The 15830-nt window shown below is 33.9% G+C and overlaps 1 protein-coding gene across 4 annotated transcripts in view; it reads right to left on the reverse strand.

Moving 5' to 3' along the window:
* LOC143256233 (calcium-transporting ATPase sarcoplasmic/endoplasmic reticulum type-like) overlaps positions 1–15830 on the reverse strand; it is a 60279-nt gene that overhangs the window by 43268 nt on the left and 1181 nt on the right. For 2 of the 4 annotated variants that reach the window (XM_076513156.1, XM_076513154.1), the window contains exons 1-2: positions 8782–9004; positions 2567–2814 (exon numbers count right to left, since the gene is read on the reverse strand). In XM_076513156.1, the coding sequence (XP_076369271.1) occupies positions 2567–2684 (118 nt within the window). In that variant the 5' untranslated portion in view covers positions 2685–2814; positions 8782–9004. Of the gene's footprint in view, positions 1–2566; positions 2815–8781; positions 9005–15830 lie in introns of those variants that run through there. The other 2 variants (XM_076513155.1, XM_076513153.1) reach the window with 1 other exon arrangement.

Here is a 15830-nt window from a genome sequence, read left to right on the forward strand (position 1 = left end):
AAAGGATATCTATCAGATATATTTTTCATGTTTCACCGTTGGAATGAAAATGGGTGAATAACACACAACAGATTTTTATGGATAAACATATACAGAAGAATATCATTAAAAACTGAATGTAAAATGTCACTCAGATTACAGGGAGGGAACAACAGTGAAAGGGAAAAAATGGTTATACTTAAGTAAAGGTCACAAGATAAAAGGACTGACCATGCCGTTATAGTGTCAGCATTTCAGGTATGCTCCAATAAACAAGTTTATTGTCCGAGACATTTTCACAGATTTAAATCTTCCTGTATGATATTGTTCAGTACTGTAATACTAAGTACTGTCTAATGTAAAAGTAACAAAATTACACACATTTGTTGTTTAGTACAGGTGTAGCAGAACATTACTTAATCTATACCAAAGTTAATGTGTGTTACATCACAGTTGATTTCGATAACTTGGAGTCATAAAAGCTAAGATTCATTTATCCAGGTAGGATAGTTCGATTATCTTCTTCCTATTAGAATTTTAGTGATGAGGGCACAAGGGTGAAGTGAAACCTTATAAGTGTAGTGAGTATTAATATAATAAGCCTAAAGTACAGAAATAGTGTGGGATTACCTAGCCCAGAGCAAAGTACATAAAATTTATGATGAAAATAAAAACAGATTCAATTTTAAATTGTTTCTGAATAAATTTTATGTTATATCAATGTTTTAAATAAAAACAAACCTCTTCCAGCAAGGGAAACTTTAAACTAAGAAATCAACAAATATATTTCCAGTTTTGTTGTCTACACATTTCATTTTATACTTTCAGTACATAGATTAATATTATGTCGCACATTTTTTGCTAAACAACATGATAATGTAGTGTTACAAAAATACTCTTCTGTATATTAGAAATTGTTAATCTAACCAATTGTTATCAATAGTTATTCTATGAATACAACATAAATTCATTTCATGGATTATATTAATTTTGGCCGGCTCACTAAGGAATGTACCAATGTTTGACTTCCTCAAATACACTTTTGTGCCTCTTTGTTGGTCAAGGCTGATTTCACAAAATGTATTTATTTCGGATAGCCATGAAAGGTGAGGCTAGGGTACACTATGGGGTGGTGGTAGTATAGATCTCACATATATAATATTAAGTGATGTCTCAAACTATTTATGCAGAATATACATGGATAAAACTGCAGGCACTCAACAAATGTAAAAAAATTATGGTTTTTGATTACTTTGTTTAGAATTAAGTACAAAGCTACACAATGGGCTATATGTGCTCTTCTCACCATGGGTATTGAAACCCTGTTTTTGTAATGTATCTGCAGACAGACCACTGTGTTACTGGGAGGCTTATGATTTTTGGAGTAAAAAAAAAATACTATGATAAAATTAGGTTTAAACTTAGGAACGGTGGTCAGTGGATAAAATATTTTAATTGTCCAACACAACATGATAAAATAATATTAAAACCTTTTAAATCTTCAAGTTTCAACAACTACAGATATAATGCTATTATTCAAACTTTTGCTATTTTATCTGTGTCAATCTTATTACACATTTCGCACAGACTACATTTCTTAAGTTATGTGAAAGCAAGTATAACTTGTAGCATATTATGTGTAACAGAGCTTTCAGCAAGGATAATATTGTAAGCCTTCAATAATGATAGCCGATAACATGTAGACTTGGTTTTCATATTTTTTTTATCCAGTACTTAAAATATGTCTTTCAACACTTTCTAACATCTGTCGCTCTCTTGTCGAAGGAATTTTGTACGCGAGTGACAATGGCTATAAAATTATGTAACAAGTTAAATATATGCCTAGAAGGTAACCGAACTTTTAAAATATTAAATGACCCTTCCGAGGTCAAAGGTTATTGATAACAGTTTCTGCACCTGTCTTTGTTATTTATATTACACATTTGTTCACAAATAGTGTCACCACTATTTTCTTGGTTTTATTAAAACTGACTTCCATTAATAAGGATAAAAATATATAAGGGAAAATTTCAAAAAACAAACTGCTAACTAAGACTGACATTTTATTTTTATATAGCTAGCTAAAAGGGTATATTTACTTTCAAAAATCTTGCTATACAATAAAAACTTAATGAAAAGGCTTAACCCTTTCACTACAGGGAAGTTAATGTGTGCATGTCATGACCTTTCACAAAAATTAAAAGTTAACTCCTTTGTTATCAATAAGCATGGTATTGAAACAGTTTATTGTCCAAACTTTATTATCATAGAAGTTTTAATTTCTTTAATAAAGTTTTGCCCTTAATGTAAAAGCCATTACCAATTGATGAGGTACATGAGAAAATGCCATGTTTGCTTTATATTCGCTGATAAGGATTCAAATTTATCTGGTTTATTGATTCGTCTTATTTCAAGATTTTGGAAAAACATTTTAAAAAATTATTGCTACAAAGGCTGTGTATCATAATCAATATTGAATACAATTTTCAGTTTTGATTTTACAATTTTGAATTCTACTGGTTAATGAACTTCTTAGATTCATAACAGTTTCTTTTCATACATGCGAATTGTGATGAAAATTACTCACCGTTGTAGCCATATTTTTCAAGGTATTTCTCAACCTGAGCTTCTGAAAGACCTCTTTCTGGATCTGTCCCAAAATAATCTGACACTTCCTGCCACGTTTTTGCGTGTCCTAATTCCATTATTCACCAGCCCACTTTGTGGACAGTCAAAAACACAAGGACAGCTTCCCCAGCACAACAGTATTAAGAACACTAAAAGGAAGCTACAAAAATTTGATGCGTCACTCGAACAGATCCGATTCTTGAGTACCTAAACAATCAGTTAAAAAAAAACTAAATCAAACAGAACATTCAAAACAAATTTACTATACATGCACGTGGCTCATGAAAAATGAGTCACAAGTTAAAAAACAAAGCACATTTGATAAAAAGTTTGAAAACTAAAATTAAACTGCAGTTTAGAAAATTAATGAAAATAACAGATGTGTAACTCATGTGAAAATAAGTATTTCACACCTTTATAGATTGTAACAGAAATTAAAAGCCCATGTTTTCTGAAAACACATTAATATCTCAACAATAAAGTTTTGTTTTCTGATATTAGATTAGATCTTTGTAAAATATATTTCCGATTTAATTGTAAAAATGGATGCATGTTTACAAACATTTTCATATTTTGGGAAACTCCCATGAAAGAAATAATAGAAATAATACACATTAATTATTAAGAGGCCACATCCAAATAATAATAATTTAAAATATCTCTAAAAGTGATATTTACTTAAAATAGATATTTATACATCTTGAATTGTCAACAAAGCTGCTTTTGACACTTAACAGTTTTCTCAAGTACAGCTTAAGGTACTTATTTTGCAGCAACTTCACAATATTGTTATTTTGGGTGGGGGCTGACATTAAATGGTTTTTATGTTATGTACATGCAACAAAATCATTAATATGGAAATATATTAGCTTTAGAATTTATAGATTTACACAATCTTGGGGCTTTTGGTTTCTTTCATGGGTGTTGAAATAGAAATTACACAATTTTGTAACTTCTTTAATTATTTAAAATCTTGAGATTTAAATTTCATAATAATGTTTTCTGCTATTTTAAATAAAAGTTTCACAACATGCATTTTAGGAAGTAAATAACGTTTTTTGAGAGTATAAGGTAAACAAAAAATTGTTGCTCTAAACATAGGCTTCCATAATTACAATTATAAAAACCACTTTCAACATCAGCCAATAATAAATAACTTATGACATAAATTATATTTCATTTTATAATAACTAATCTTCACAAAATTAACACAAGACACCACCTTGTATATACTTGTCTCTCTTAAGGTCCACTTGCAACTCACTAATTAGAATGTTTCTTTTACACACACATACACCCGTCAACTAAGCCTAAAATTCCATTACACAAGCACATGGTTACTATATTGCCATATTATTATAAACATTATAAAGATGAAAAAAAATGCATAATTTATATAACAGCTCTTTTTCATTTACAATTACGCTGATTATTAATAATTCTTATATACTTAAGGTAACTTATAATTAAACTAAATAATTTACTGAAATTAAAACTAATGTTTCAAAAAATTTCGTTATTTAAGTTTTTAAAAACTGTGTTTATAATGGTATGTATCTCCCATTTTAGCTTTTATTTTATACAGGTTTTGTGTTAAGCACAAAGCTACAGAATGGGCTCTGCTATGCCTGCCACGGTTACTGAAACCTGGTTTTTAGCATTATATGCCTCGAGAGTTACAAGATGGGCACATACTATACAAGTGACTGGTCTTCAAGCAATACTTGTAGAAGCAAGTAACAATATTGCACCATATATAGAACAAGGGATCATTTGGCTTTTCAAAAATTTTCCTGAACACAGAAGCTGTTAAGATGTAAAAATTCAAACTCAGTCATGTTTCCAGAAAATCATAACTTTCCCTTTTAAACTTCAAACTTCTTGCATATGTTACCACTGATGGCAACTCATTAGTTAAGATAACTCTGTTAGCAAAATAAAACCATCTTTACTGGAGAAATGATCTGTCATTTCCAAACTTATCTTCTCATCCTATTACCTTTAGAATACACAACTGGATGTATTAACCCTTCTACTGTACAATTAATTTTCAGACCAGTACCTTCCAAGTGTTAGTTATCCATCAACAAATAAAAATATAAATTTGACCCTTAGTATTATGTGTTAATACTGAAAGAAGCTGTGTTTTCTGTATCTGACAGTAATACTCCTTGAAAACTGTACTGGATAGTGAAAGCAGTTATTTAAACAAAAAAAATCAAGGAAAAATTAGAATGAAAATGTTCTCTAGTAAATGACAAACACAGGAAAACTAAGTCAATAACAGGTCAAAATCATTACAAAATGTAAAACATTTAGATTGTAATATCCAAGATATATAAATTATATACAGTCTATCAAAAAATAAAAAATTCTATACATGTTCCTGTAAAGTTGACAAGTTTTGTAATGAAGCATATAAACTTTTAGGTTTCATGATATAGAACACAGATGGCAGCATACAAGCAGCTCTGGCAATTAATTCAAGTACAGGGGGATATCCCCACATGTTACAGTAAAAAGGAAATTTTTTTTTTTGGTAGCCATGGGGTAAATCTAAACTTTGGAGTTAGTGGGTGCAAATATTTGGATATATCCAAACTACATGGCAAAAGGGTTACAAGTTTTTGATATGCAGATTACCAAATAACATCTCAAACATCAGTACAACAACAGTTTGATTCTGTTTGGTATTTGGTAGGTAGTGGATTGTTACTGAAAATGTTTAGGAAGAATATGTAACAGCCATTTCTGAAGCAAAATATTCATACATTCAGATCAGGGATTTAGAATTACTACCCTGAGTATGTCCTTCACATTTATTGTCACTGAAACAAATATGTAACAACTTAGGGAATGATAACCATCCAGAAGGAGACTTTTAACAAGTCATGCATCAAGTAACAAAGGTCAGTAGGAAAAACCATCCATATACATCAGGCAACAGACCATAATATTAACAATCATATTAAAAAGAGACAAAAGTCACATGAGCACAAGTTGCTTCAGTGATGTATCCAGTAAAACTGCATTGATGGTACCCAGTAGGTGAGATGATGGTTGTACATGATGATACTCGGCAAAGTATGTACACACACACACACATATTAACTTTTTAACTGTGTCACTTGATACCAGTCAGTGAGTGGAAAAAATTTCCAAATATTGTTCAAAGCATGCTGTGAAACTATTTCAAAGGGATTTCCAATCATTACCTAATTCTATGCCAAGGACAGATTAGGAGAGTAGATACAAAGGTCAAGGAGAAGTCAGATCACTTCAGCCCATGCTGGATTCTTTGTATAATACAGAAATACTGGTTTTGTATTAAAATGAGGTTAACAGGGAATGGATTCATCAAGACAATACTTCCAGTCATATATCCTATTCAACCAGTGCATATTTTTCACCAGTTGGATAATAAACTTGGTATTGACATTATTTCATATCAAGACATACTGGTCAAGTTAGAATATTCAACACATAAGTACTTAACTGTAGTTGTACTGTTGAAATTGGTTGTAGGAAACAACTGACCTTGCACATGACATGGGTTATTGAAAGCACCAGAAAGGGTATGCTTTGGACATTACAGCCTCACAATGGTGTTTTTTTAGCAGTAGAAACTCCTTTGATCTGTTTTCAAGATGGATGATCATCAGTTCATGTTGCCACATCTGGTCATGCTCTAACAACATGCTGAAGGATGAAAGTCAGTTTAATGTAATCTACTAAGCCCTCTTTACAAAGAAATTATTCACCCAAATAATCTTGAATGTGAATTCCCTCCAACAAGCCAACATATTTTCATATTCACGATGAAAAACATTTAGTGTTCCAAGTGAGGCCTAACTAATAATTTGTACATTTTTTTTTTTTTTTTTATAACAATTTATTTTTTTTAATTTTGTACAAAACTACATGAGGGCTATCTATGCTAGCCATCCCTAATTTAGCAGCATAACACTAGAGGGAAGGCAGCTAGTCATCACCACCCACCAACGACTCTTGGGCTACTCTTTTACTAACAAATAGTGGGATTGACCATCACATCATAACGCCCTCACGGCTGAAATGGCAAGCACGTTTGGTGTGACAGGGATTCAAACCCGTGACCCTCAGATTACAAGTCGAACGCCTTAACCAACCTGGTCATGCCGGGCCAAATATGTATAACAAATCTCTCCTGAAATATACACTAAATTTATGTTACTAATAAATAACCGTTTCAATTATTCAAGTGATTTTTTTCAGTATGTATGTCAGTCTATTTTCTTCAGTCACACTACATCAATCTATAATAAACATGTCACCTAAATACATTATCTTGCACTTAATTAACATAATTATGAGTAATTTAATAAATATTTGCCCAACTTATAAATTGATACAAGTCATTCTGCACTATCTTAACATCCAGAATCTAAAGAATACTGTTTTGGAACATTGCTGCATTTGGCTATCTGATGGGTCTACTGAGTGAAAATGGACCGCAGTTTTTAGCACTGTTAAGTCCATAAACCTACTGTCCTACCAGTTTAACATCATCAGGCAACTTGACTAGTTTACAAATTATAATCTTAAATGCCATTAATGTTACTAAAACAAAGCAGAGCCCTGAGCATTGAACCCTGAAATACTTCATAGTAATAAGTGTCCAGTTTGACTGGTCTCTATTTATAACCTTCTGATTTTTCCCATCCAACCATACTACAATCTAACTGGCTAGACCTTCAACTTCTACCAACATAATTTTCTTAGTTAATCTATAATAATTTGCCTCTTTATCAAAAGTTCTATGAAAAATCTAAGTAAGCAAAGTCCATTGTCCATATAACAAGTAACATTCTTGAAAAAAACTTAACAGATTAGCAGGGCAAGATTTCTCTATGGTGCATTCACATTTGCTTTATTTCACGATATATTTCACTAACTGATTTTGTAAAGCTTCTCTCATCAAACCCTATAATTTTTTCCCATTAAAAGATACAATTCTTAATACCCTCTTTAAAAATGAGAGTGAAACTTGCAACTTTCCAGTTCTCAGGCACCTGCTCACTACATCTCCCCAACAAAACTGTGACCTTTAACCTATAAACTACAGGGGAAAAACCAGGTGCTTTATATATCTTAAATATGCCATTCTTCCTACTGACCACCAAGGTTTAATAACTAATAGATTTAGGTTAATTACAATATCTCCCATAATGGTGAGTCAGGAGTATGTTCTGTTGTTAAAATAGCACAGAATATTTAAAGTTCATCCATCTCATAGTCTTTAGTGAAATTGTCTCTAATATTACTTAAGTCTTAATACCCTCAACTGTAACTCACAATGACTCAACCCGATTACCATGTCTTGGGTGTTCAATCCCAAAAAAGCAGTATCTCATCCATCATATAAAGAACGACCCCACTCCATCTTTTGAAAAGACTATAACTTATACACTGGAATTTTAAAATAATTCCCATTATTAATTTCTTTAAATAAATAGAAGTTTTAGTACTTCCAATTATATGTTTCAACTTTTTTCATTTTACTTCTATCATTAATATTCCTTACACTGGAAGAATAGCATCCAGACTTATTGACAGTCAACTATGTTTATTTTTAAATATATCTGGAAATTGTTAACACCTTTAAGTTATAGTCATTAAATTATGAGAAGGTCACTTTGTTATACATAAAATAGACTGATATATTACTAGTACTAGTAGGATTTTTAAAACGAATGCCAGTAAAAGTGTAATATATTTGCCTTTTAGTTTTAGAAGAACTCGGCTTCACTAGTTTGTGATTTTCGTTAATTACAAGTTTAAAAGTAACAAGCATAAATAAATGAAGGATATTCAATAAACCCTACTGTTACACGTATGGTAAAGCGACCGTGAGTGTAAAAAAAAGTAAAAATGATTGGACTAAAACGAGTACTTTAACTTCGTTACTCGCTAATTACATTTGCGGAATTTTTTATAGGCCTACCAAAAAATTATTACTTACATGTAGTAAAGTTTAACTGAATAAAAAATTAAATTATTACCAATAATACTTGCACAGTAAATAGAAACTTAGAAGGTAAAAGTACAACAGAAACCATAACACAATTATCTAATTATTAATTTTATTAGTATTAGTAATACTGCAATATTATTATTTCGTTTCGTAGAACTCACCAAAAAACACTTGTAAACAGGCAAAAACTAAAAGTAAAACCACGTTGGAGATTGTTTACAAATTAAATTATAAAATGATTTTAAATTATTTATTTCACAAGTAAAACGGGTAAATATTATTAGCCCTGAAACTACTAAAGTAATACTGTTTAAAACGTTTTTTGCTACTCGACTTGATCAAACAACTTCGCTGTTTTTACAACAACGTGGGGTACTTTTACGCAAGCTCATGTGGAGCTCAAGTATTGGTTAAATTTCATCCACGTGAATGATTACGTGTTATAGTCTGAAAGCGAAAGAAGAAACAATATCAAATAACTAATGATAAGTACGATTTTACTTTGGTAAGGAGTTTCCGTATAAGATAAATTTAGTCACAATCCCATTATGTGTTCAAGTGTGGCGCAAAAAGTACTAAGTTGATTTTTAGGGACTATAGTTATTTTACTTGTAATTTAAACATGGTATTTAAACGTTTACTGTCAAGTGGACTATAATTTTATTTATTGAAACTAAAAGGCTGTGGATATTTACAGAAAAAAGTGCTCACATTAAAACATAGTGATTTAAGTACTTTCGCAGGGTTTTTTATTTCTCGAAAGTTAACAACGTGCTTTTACATTGATCCCTTTCAAATACCACAGAAATTCCACGTAGGCCTAGCATGGCCTATGATTAGGGTATACGATTCGCAATTCATAGGAAGCTTGTTCGAATCCCATCACCGATTATGTTCTCCCGTGCAGCTATGAGGGTGGTGGAAAGTAGAGTTCAAGCCCACTAGTCAAAAGTAGTCCAAGAGTTGGCGGTAAGTGATGTTGACTGGCTGCTTTTAGTTTATAATATCTATATTAGAGACGACGAGCACATATAACCCTCGAGTAGTAACTTTGTGCGAAATACAGTAAAACAACAAAAACAAAGTGCTTAATATAGTGTATAATGTTTGGGATTATAACTTTATAGATGTAAAATAAGATGAGAGAAATATACAGTAATGTTTTGTGTGTTTTCTTAATCTGTTGCTAAAAGCGAAATATATACATAATTTCACCTAAGAAAAATAGTAAGATTCATGTAGTCCAAGAACAAAAATAATACATCGGAAGAGATAGAAAAGCAGAATTTGAAGTTCTCGTAAAATACCTCTAGGTGTACGAATTGTGCTCGTACCTAATTAACGACGGGTGTTTTACATACCAAGCAGACGAAACTGTGGCTTTTGTTCAGCACCAATTTCATTATTTTTTTAAAGACAGAGATAGCTAACCCACTGTTGGGGGCAGAGCAGTTACGGTCTAGTTATAGTTGTTGATTTGTAATTTTGCAAATGTAGAATATTGAATTGAATCAACAGCTTTTTTTTTTTTTTTTTGGCAGTTGGAACTGTTCCATAAGAAAGTTTCTTGGTGACCTCTGTGGCCTGTCTGCATATGGATTACAATAGTACGTAGTACACACACATATTTATAAATCATCATATATGCACATATTATTAACTTCTAATAAACAAAAACTAGCACAAATAGAGCAGATATAAAAATCAACACACCAATGAATAGTTAGTTCAGTATATTGTTCTTAGGTATATCGTTTCATTCGTTAAGTTACTGTTAGCGATATTTTCGACCATGGTCCCAATAAGGTTTTACGAGGTTCATGCTATTTCGATAATTCATGAAGCAAATCACGAGAGTTTACGTTTTTGGAATTTATGTTTTTTTTTTTTGTATTTGTTTATCTGTTCATTTCAAATAATAGCACAAAGCCAAACAGTAGTTATACGCCTTAGCTGTACCTACTTTTGAGTTGACGGTCCATAACGAAGACAGCTATTCAATAGTACTCATCTATAACTTTTGTTCAAATTGAATAGTTGAATTTGATCTTTTCCTTTGTAAGGTACCCATGCAAGGGGACTCGTACAATGGAACCTTGTCTTCACAGTTTGACACCTCGATCATTCAACCAACTTCAACCCTTATACCCTGTTATTTATTTACTGTTACTTTCATTAACAGTATTGGTATGAGACAAGTATCCGGATTTAAAGCTAATCTACAATTCTTAAACTAGCAGAATCTTGTGATATAATATTGGAATTACGGCCGAAAATACCGCTAGCAGCGAGGTTACACTACTAATGAAACAATGCATTATAATATTTACACCGGCCCGGCATGGTCAAGCGTGTTAAGGCGTGCGACTCGTAATCTGAGGGTCGCGGGTTTGCATCCCCGTCGCGCCAAACATGCTCGTGGGGGCGTTATAATGTGCGGTCAATCCCACTATTCGTTGGTAAAAGAGTAGCTCAAGAGTTGGCGGTGGGTGGTGATGACTAGCTGCCTTCCCTCTAGTCTTACACTGCTAAATTAGGGACGGCTAGCACAGATATCCCTCGAGTAGCTTTGTGCGAAATTAAAAAAACAAACAATAATATTTACAAGTAAGAGCGATATATTAAATTAGCTATATTCATTACTATGTTGGTTCTCACTTCCAAACTGGATGGTTAGTTTGCTTTGGTCAGAAGTGCATATAAGTTAATATTTAATTGAATTAAATATATGTTTATTTATAACGCTTAGAATAAAAAAGTGAAGTTGTTACACATATTAGATCGTTCAATGTGAAACTGCCGACTTTCGCTCAGTTGAAGAGTGACTGATTAGGGTAAGTTGGATACAGTAACTTGACTGTACACTATTCAGTATTGATGAGAGTACAGTGATTTTCATTCTCCTGTCATGCCAAGTTGTATTATAATTGTTTTTGAGTTTCTTTGGAAGCCTTTACCAAATGATGTCTTGATAAGAATTGAAATTACTCTTTACTAGGAGTTCAAATTGGGAAAAATTCAGCCGAGGCTACTAAAGTTCACGAAGTTTGCATTTGAACAAGGGACTTCTTCTCAATGGACTGTTCGGCGTTGGTTCCACAAATTTTGTTCTGGTGATATGGATCTTGATAATGAACTCCGAAGAAGGCCTGAATCTGTTTTGAATGAAGAAATATTAAGAGTTATTGTGGAAGCTAACCCACAAACGACAGTTCGGGCTCTTGCAGAAGACTTGGAAGTTTCAAGTGTAACTGTTTCTCGTCACCTTGCTGCAATCAAAAAGGTTTAAAAGAATGGGTACCGCACAAATTGACGGAAGGGCAGACATTGGTTAGGAACAAGAAGGAACTGTTCTTGAAGTGGATCGTTATCTGTGACGAGAAGTGGATCGTATATAACAACTGGAAGAGATCAGAATGATGATTAGATGCGAATCTCCAAGTCATGCGCTGAAACCGCCTTTGTACTAAAACAAAAAAGGTTATGGTGACAGTATGGTGGTTCGGAGTTATCCGTTAATCCTTCCTGCAACCAGGTGAAATATTTACAGCATGATCTTACTGCCAACAAAATGATAAAATGTGTTTAAAATTAACCACAGACAGCCATCATTGGTTACAGATATGGACCAATTCTGGTGCAAGATTACGCCAGACTCCATACCTCTAAAATCACTATTTCAAAATTGAAAGAATTGAAATATGGAATTTCGAAACATCCACCATGTTCACCTGACTTATCTCCAACTGATTATCATTTTTTTTGGCACTTGGAGCTGTTTTTCCGGAACAAAATATTTAAGAATCAGGAGACCGTTGTCGAAGCCTTTGAAGAGCTTATTGCCATCAAAATAACGGAATTTTATAGAGACTGGATATCTTTATTAGTATCCGGTTCGGAAAAATCCATTGCAGCAGATGGAGGATATTTTGATTGATAAAACTGGTGTTTGTCAAAAATATGTTATTTTAATTTTTACCCACACAATCAGCCATTTGAGATCGATCTGTTTAGAGCATAATCAACTCTTTGAAACTCCCGAATATGTAATATATCAAACATCAAGTCAATCACAGATAAAATCATACTAATACCGTTTAAAATGTTTTGGTCTTGCAAACTTCGAATATAGAAATATAATGAGAAGTTTGGTTTGTTTTGAATTTCGCGCAAAGCTACACGAGGGTTATCTGCGCTAGCCGTCTGTAATTTAGCAGTGTAAGACTAGATATAAGGTATCTGGTCATCATCACCCACCGTCAACTCTTGGGCTACTCTTTTACCAACGAACAGTGGGATTGACCGTTACATTATAACGCTCCCACGGCTGAAAAAAGCAAGCATGTTTGTTGCGACAGGGATTCGAACCCGCCACCCTCGGATTACGATTCAACCCCCGTTAACCCACCTGGCCATGCTGGGTCTACTGTGCTAAGGAGGCTGTGGATGAGAAGTGTTGAGTTACGAAAGACAATATTAAGATAAACGAATTTTGCATTTTGTTTGCTATTAAGAACAAAGCCACACAATGGGCTATCTGTGCTCTGGGTATTGAAATCCGGTTTGTGGCGTTGTAAATCTGCAGACATGCTGCTGTGCCACTACAGGGCGCACTTTAGTAAAAATGCATATTTGTATATCATAAGAAAGTCGCTAAGGTGTCACCTCTGCAGTGGCGTAGCTAGGGGGGTGGGCAAGGGGGTACATCTGTCCCCGGGCGCAGCATCGGGGGTTGGGGCGCCAAACTGATGTTACATAATTAGGAATTATAGCTTACATTTTGTCACGATGGGGCGCGAAAACTGACTTTGTCCCCGGCCACTGAAAACCCTAGCTACGCAACTGCACCTCTGTTAAATATGTGTGAAAAATATACAGTTCCACCACAAAATAAATGAATTATAAAGCTTAATTTATACATTGGTTAAACAAAATTCCCCCAACGAAACGTTTCAACAGCTATATAAACATTTTCTCTAACATTTTCTTAAGTTTAAATTGTAGATATATAAGTTACGTCCCCGCTAGTACAGCGGTAAGTCTATGGATTTACAATGCTAAAATCAGGGGTTCGATTCCCCTTGGTGGGCTCAGCAGATAGCCCCATGTGGCTTTGCTATGAGAAAAAAACACACACACATAGATATAAGTTACGTCCAAGACTATAATGACTAGTAACGAATGGGTGTTCCATTAAGCACAAAGCTACACAAAGGGCTAACTATGGACTACCCACCAGTTTCTAGCAGTATAAATCCGTAGACATATTTGTGCCACTGGGGAGCAGAACCCATGAATATTTAATCTAATTTCCAAATGTTTAAACATTTTAACGGAATCAGTGATGTCGAGAAAACCCACTTGTAGAGAAATATATATGCAAACACGACTCGTTTGGGTTGAGAAAATATTTTACATAGAAGAGCGAAACGTTGTTTCGCCGTTTTTGCATATATATTTTAACGGAATGTCAAGTCTCTGTGGAAATTAATATAACACGTGAAAAAATCAGCTATTGAATTGTACACAGTGTACATATAAATAAGTGAAAAAGTGTATTCACTGTAAACACTTTTTACTGATTCTATTTTATTATTAAAAATATCCGATAGAGTCTGTAGGACAGTTTCTTTCAGCTATCACTTTTTTAAATTCTGATATTTATCACAGAAAGTATTCGTTTGGTTTCTTTACGGTAAAGTTTTTGTTATGAATTAAGCACAAAGCTACACAATGGGCTAGTTGTGCTCTGCCCACCATGGGTATCGAAACCCGGTTTTTAGCGTTTTAAGTCCGCAGACATACCACTGAGCCACTGGGGGGGGAGCTTAGAGTAAAGCCACATTAGGCTATCTGCTGTGTTTTATCATAGGGAATCGAATATCAGATTTTACAGTTTTAAGTAAGCAAATCGCTGGCCCATCGGGGGATCCGGCAAAAGAAGAGAAGATATGTACTACTATAAAATATATTTAACATTCACAGTTTGAGGAAAAGAAATCGCGTCATGTACTGGTAATTGAAAGCCACGAATCTGTGATTATTTTTCATCTTCAGCTCTAGTCACTTGGGTGAAATGGCCAGGTGGTTAGGTCGCTCGAATCGTCATCTTGTGATTGCGGGATCAAATCCCCGTCCCACTAAATATGCTTTCCTTTCAACTGTGGGGCGTTATAAAGTTACGGTCAATCCCATTATTTGTTGGTAAAAAGAGTAGCCCAAGAGTTGGCTGTTGGTGGTGACGAATAACTGCCTTTCCTCTAGTTTTACACTACTAAATTATGAGACGAATAGCGTTGACCAAACAAACGTATCAGTTGCTTCGATTGATAAAAACAGAAAGCTACGTTTCCGGCAATACTTGCTGTATTCAGCCCATATAGGCGAATAAAGGAATGTTCTCGCGGATACAATAAATAGTTTTTTAGAAGTAAAAGACAAGAACACGGCCCGGCATGGCCAAGCGTGTTAAGGCGTTCGACTCGTAATCCGAGGGTCGCGGGTTCGAATCCCGGTCGCACCGAACATGCTCGCCCTTTCAGCCGTGGTAGCGTTATAAAGAGTATTCCAAGAGTTGGCGGTGGGTGGTCTCTCTAGTCTTACACTGCTAAATTAGGGACGGCTAGCGCAGATAGCCTTCGAGTAGCTTTGCGCGAAATCCAACAGAGACAAAAACATATCTCTATACTTACAACATTGTTAGGGGAGAGTGCACTTGCACTCGCTGTGTAATAATGACACGGACTCCCGAATTAAAGCAATAAACAACTCGTCTGTATATTTTTCAATAGGGGGCACCAAAAGCCAGTTATGAAAAGCTACCAGGTATGGTTGCTCTATCACTGGTGCCTTTGCCGCTTTTCAGCTATTTAAAATGTCCCAAAGTCGAAAACCGATGACTAATTAAAACCGAGATTTCATATTCTCGTTTATCACGTTTCTTCAACAAATCAAGCAACTATCTGGTTCTAGCAGTAACTATAATTTTATTATCATTTGATAGAACAAAACAATCTCTACGATCATTGACAATGTATTTTATTATTATTTTACGTGCAATTGATAAAGCTTTAGAATACACTCTGTCACCTGGTAATCCACGTGCGGTATCTTATAAAAAAGTAAACAATTATAAAGGAAAAAAAATATCGCTAAATATAAGAGCTACGTAGAGCTGGATACTGAACTGGAAAAAGGATCCACACAGGAT

Source organism: Tachypleus tridentatus, chromosome 7 (assembly GCF_004210375.1).
Source record: "Tachypleus tridentatus isolate NWPU-2018 chromosome 7, ASM421037v1, whole genome shotgun sequence".
Classification (NCBI taxonomy): Eukaryota; Metazoa; Arthropoda; class Merostomata; order Xiphosura; family Limulidae; genus Tachypleus; species Tachypleus tridentatus.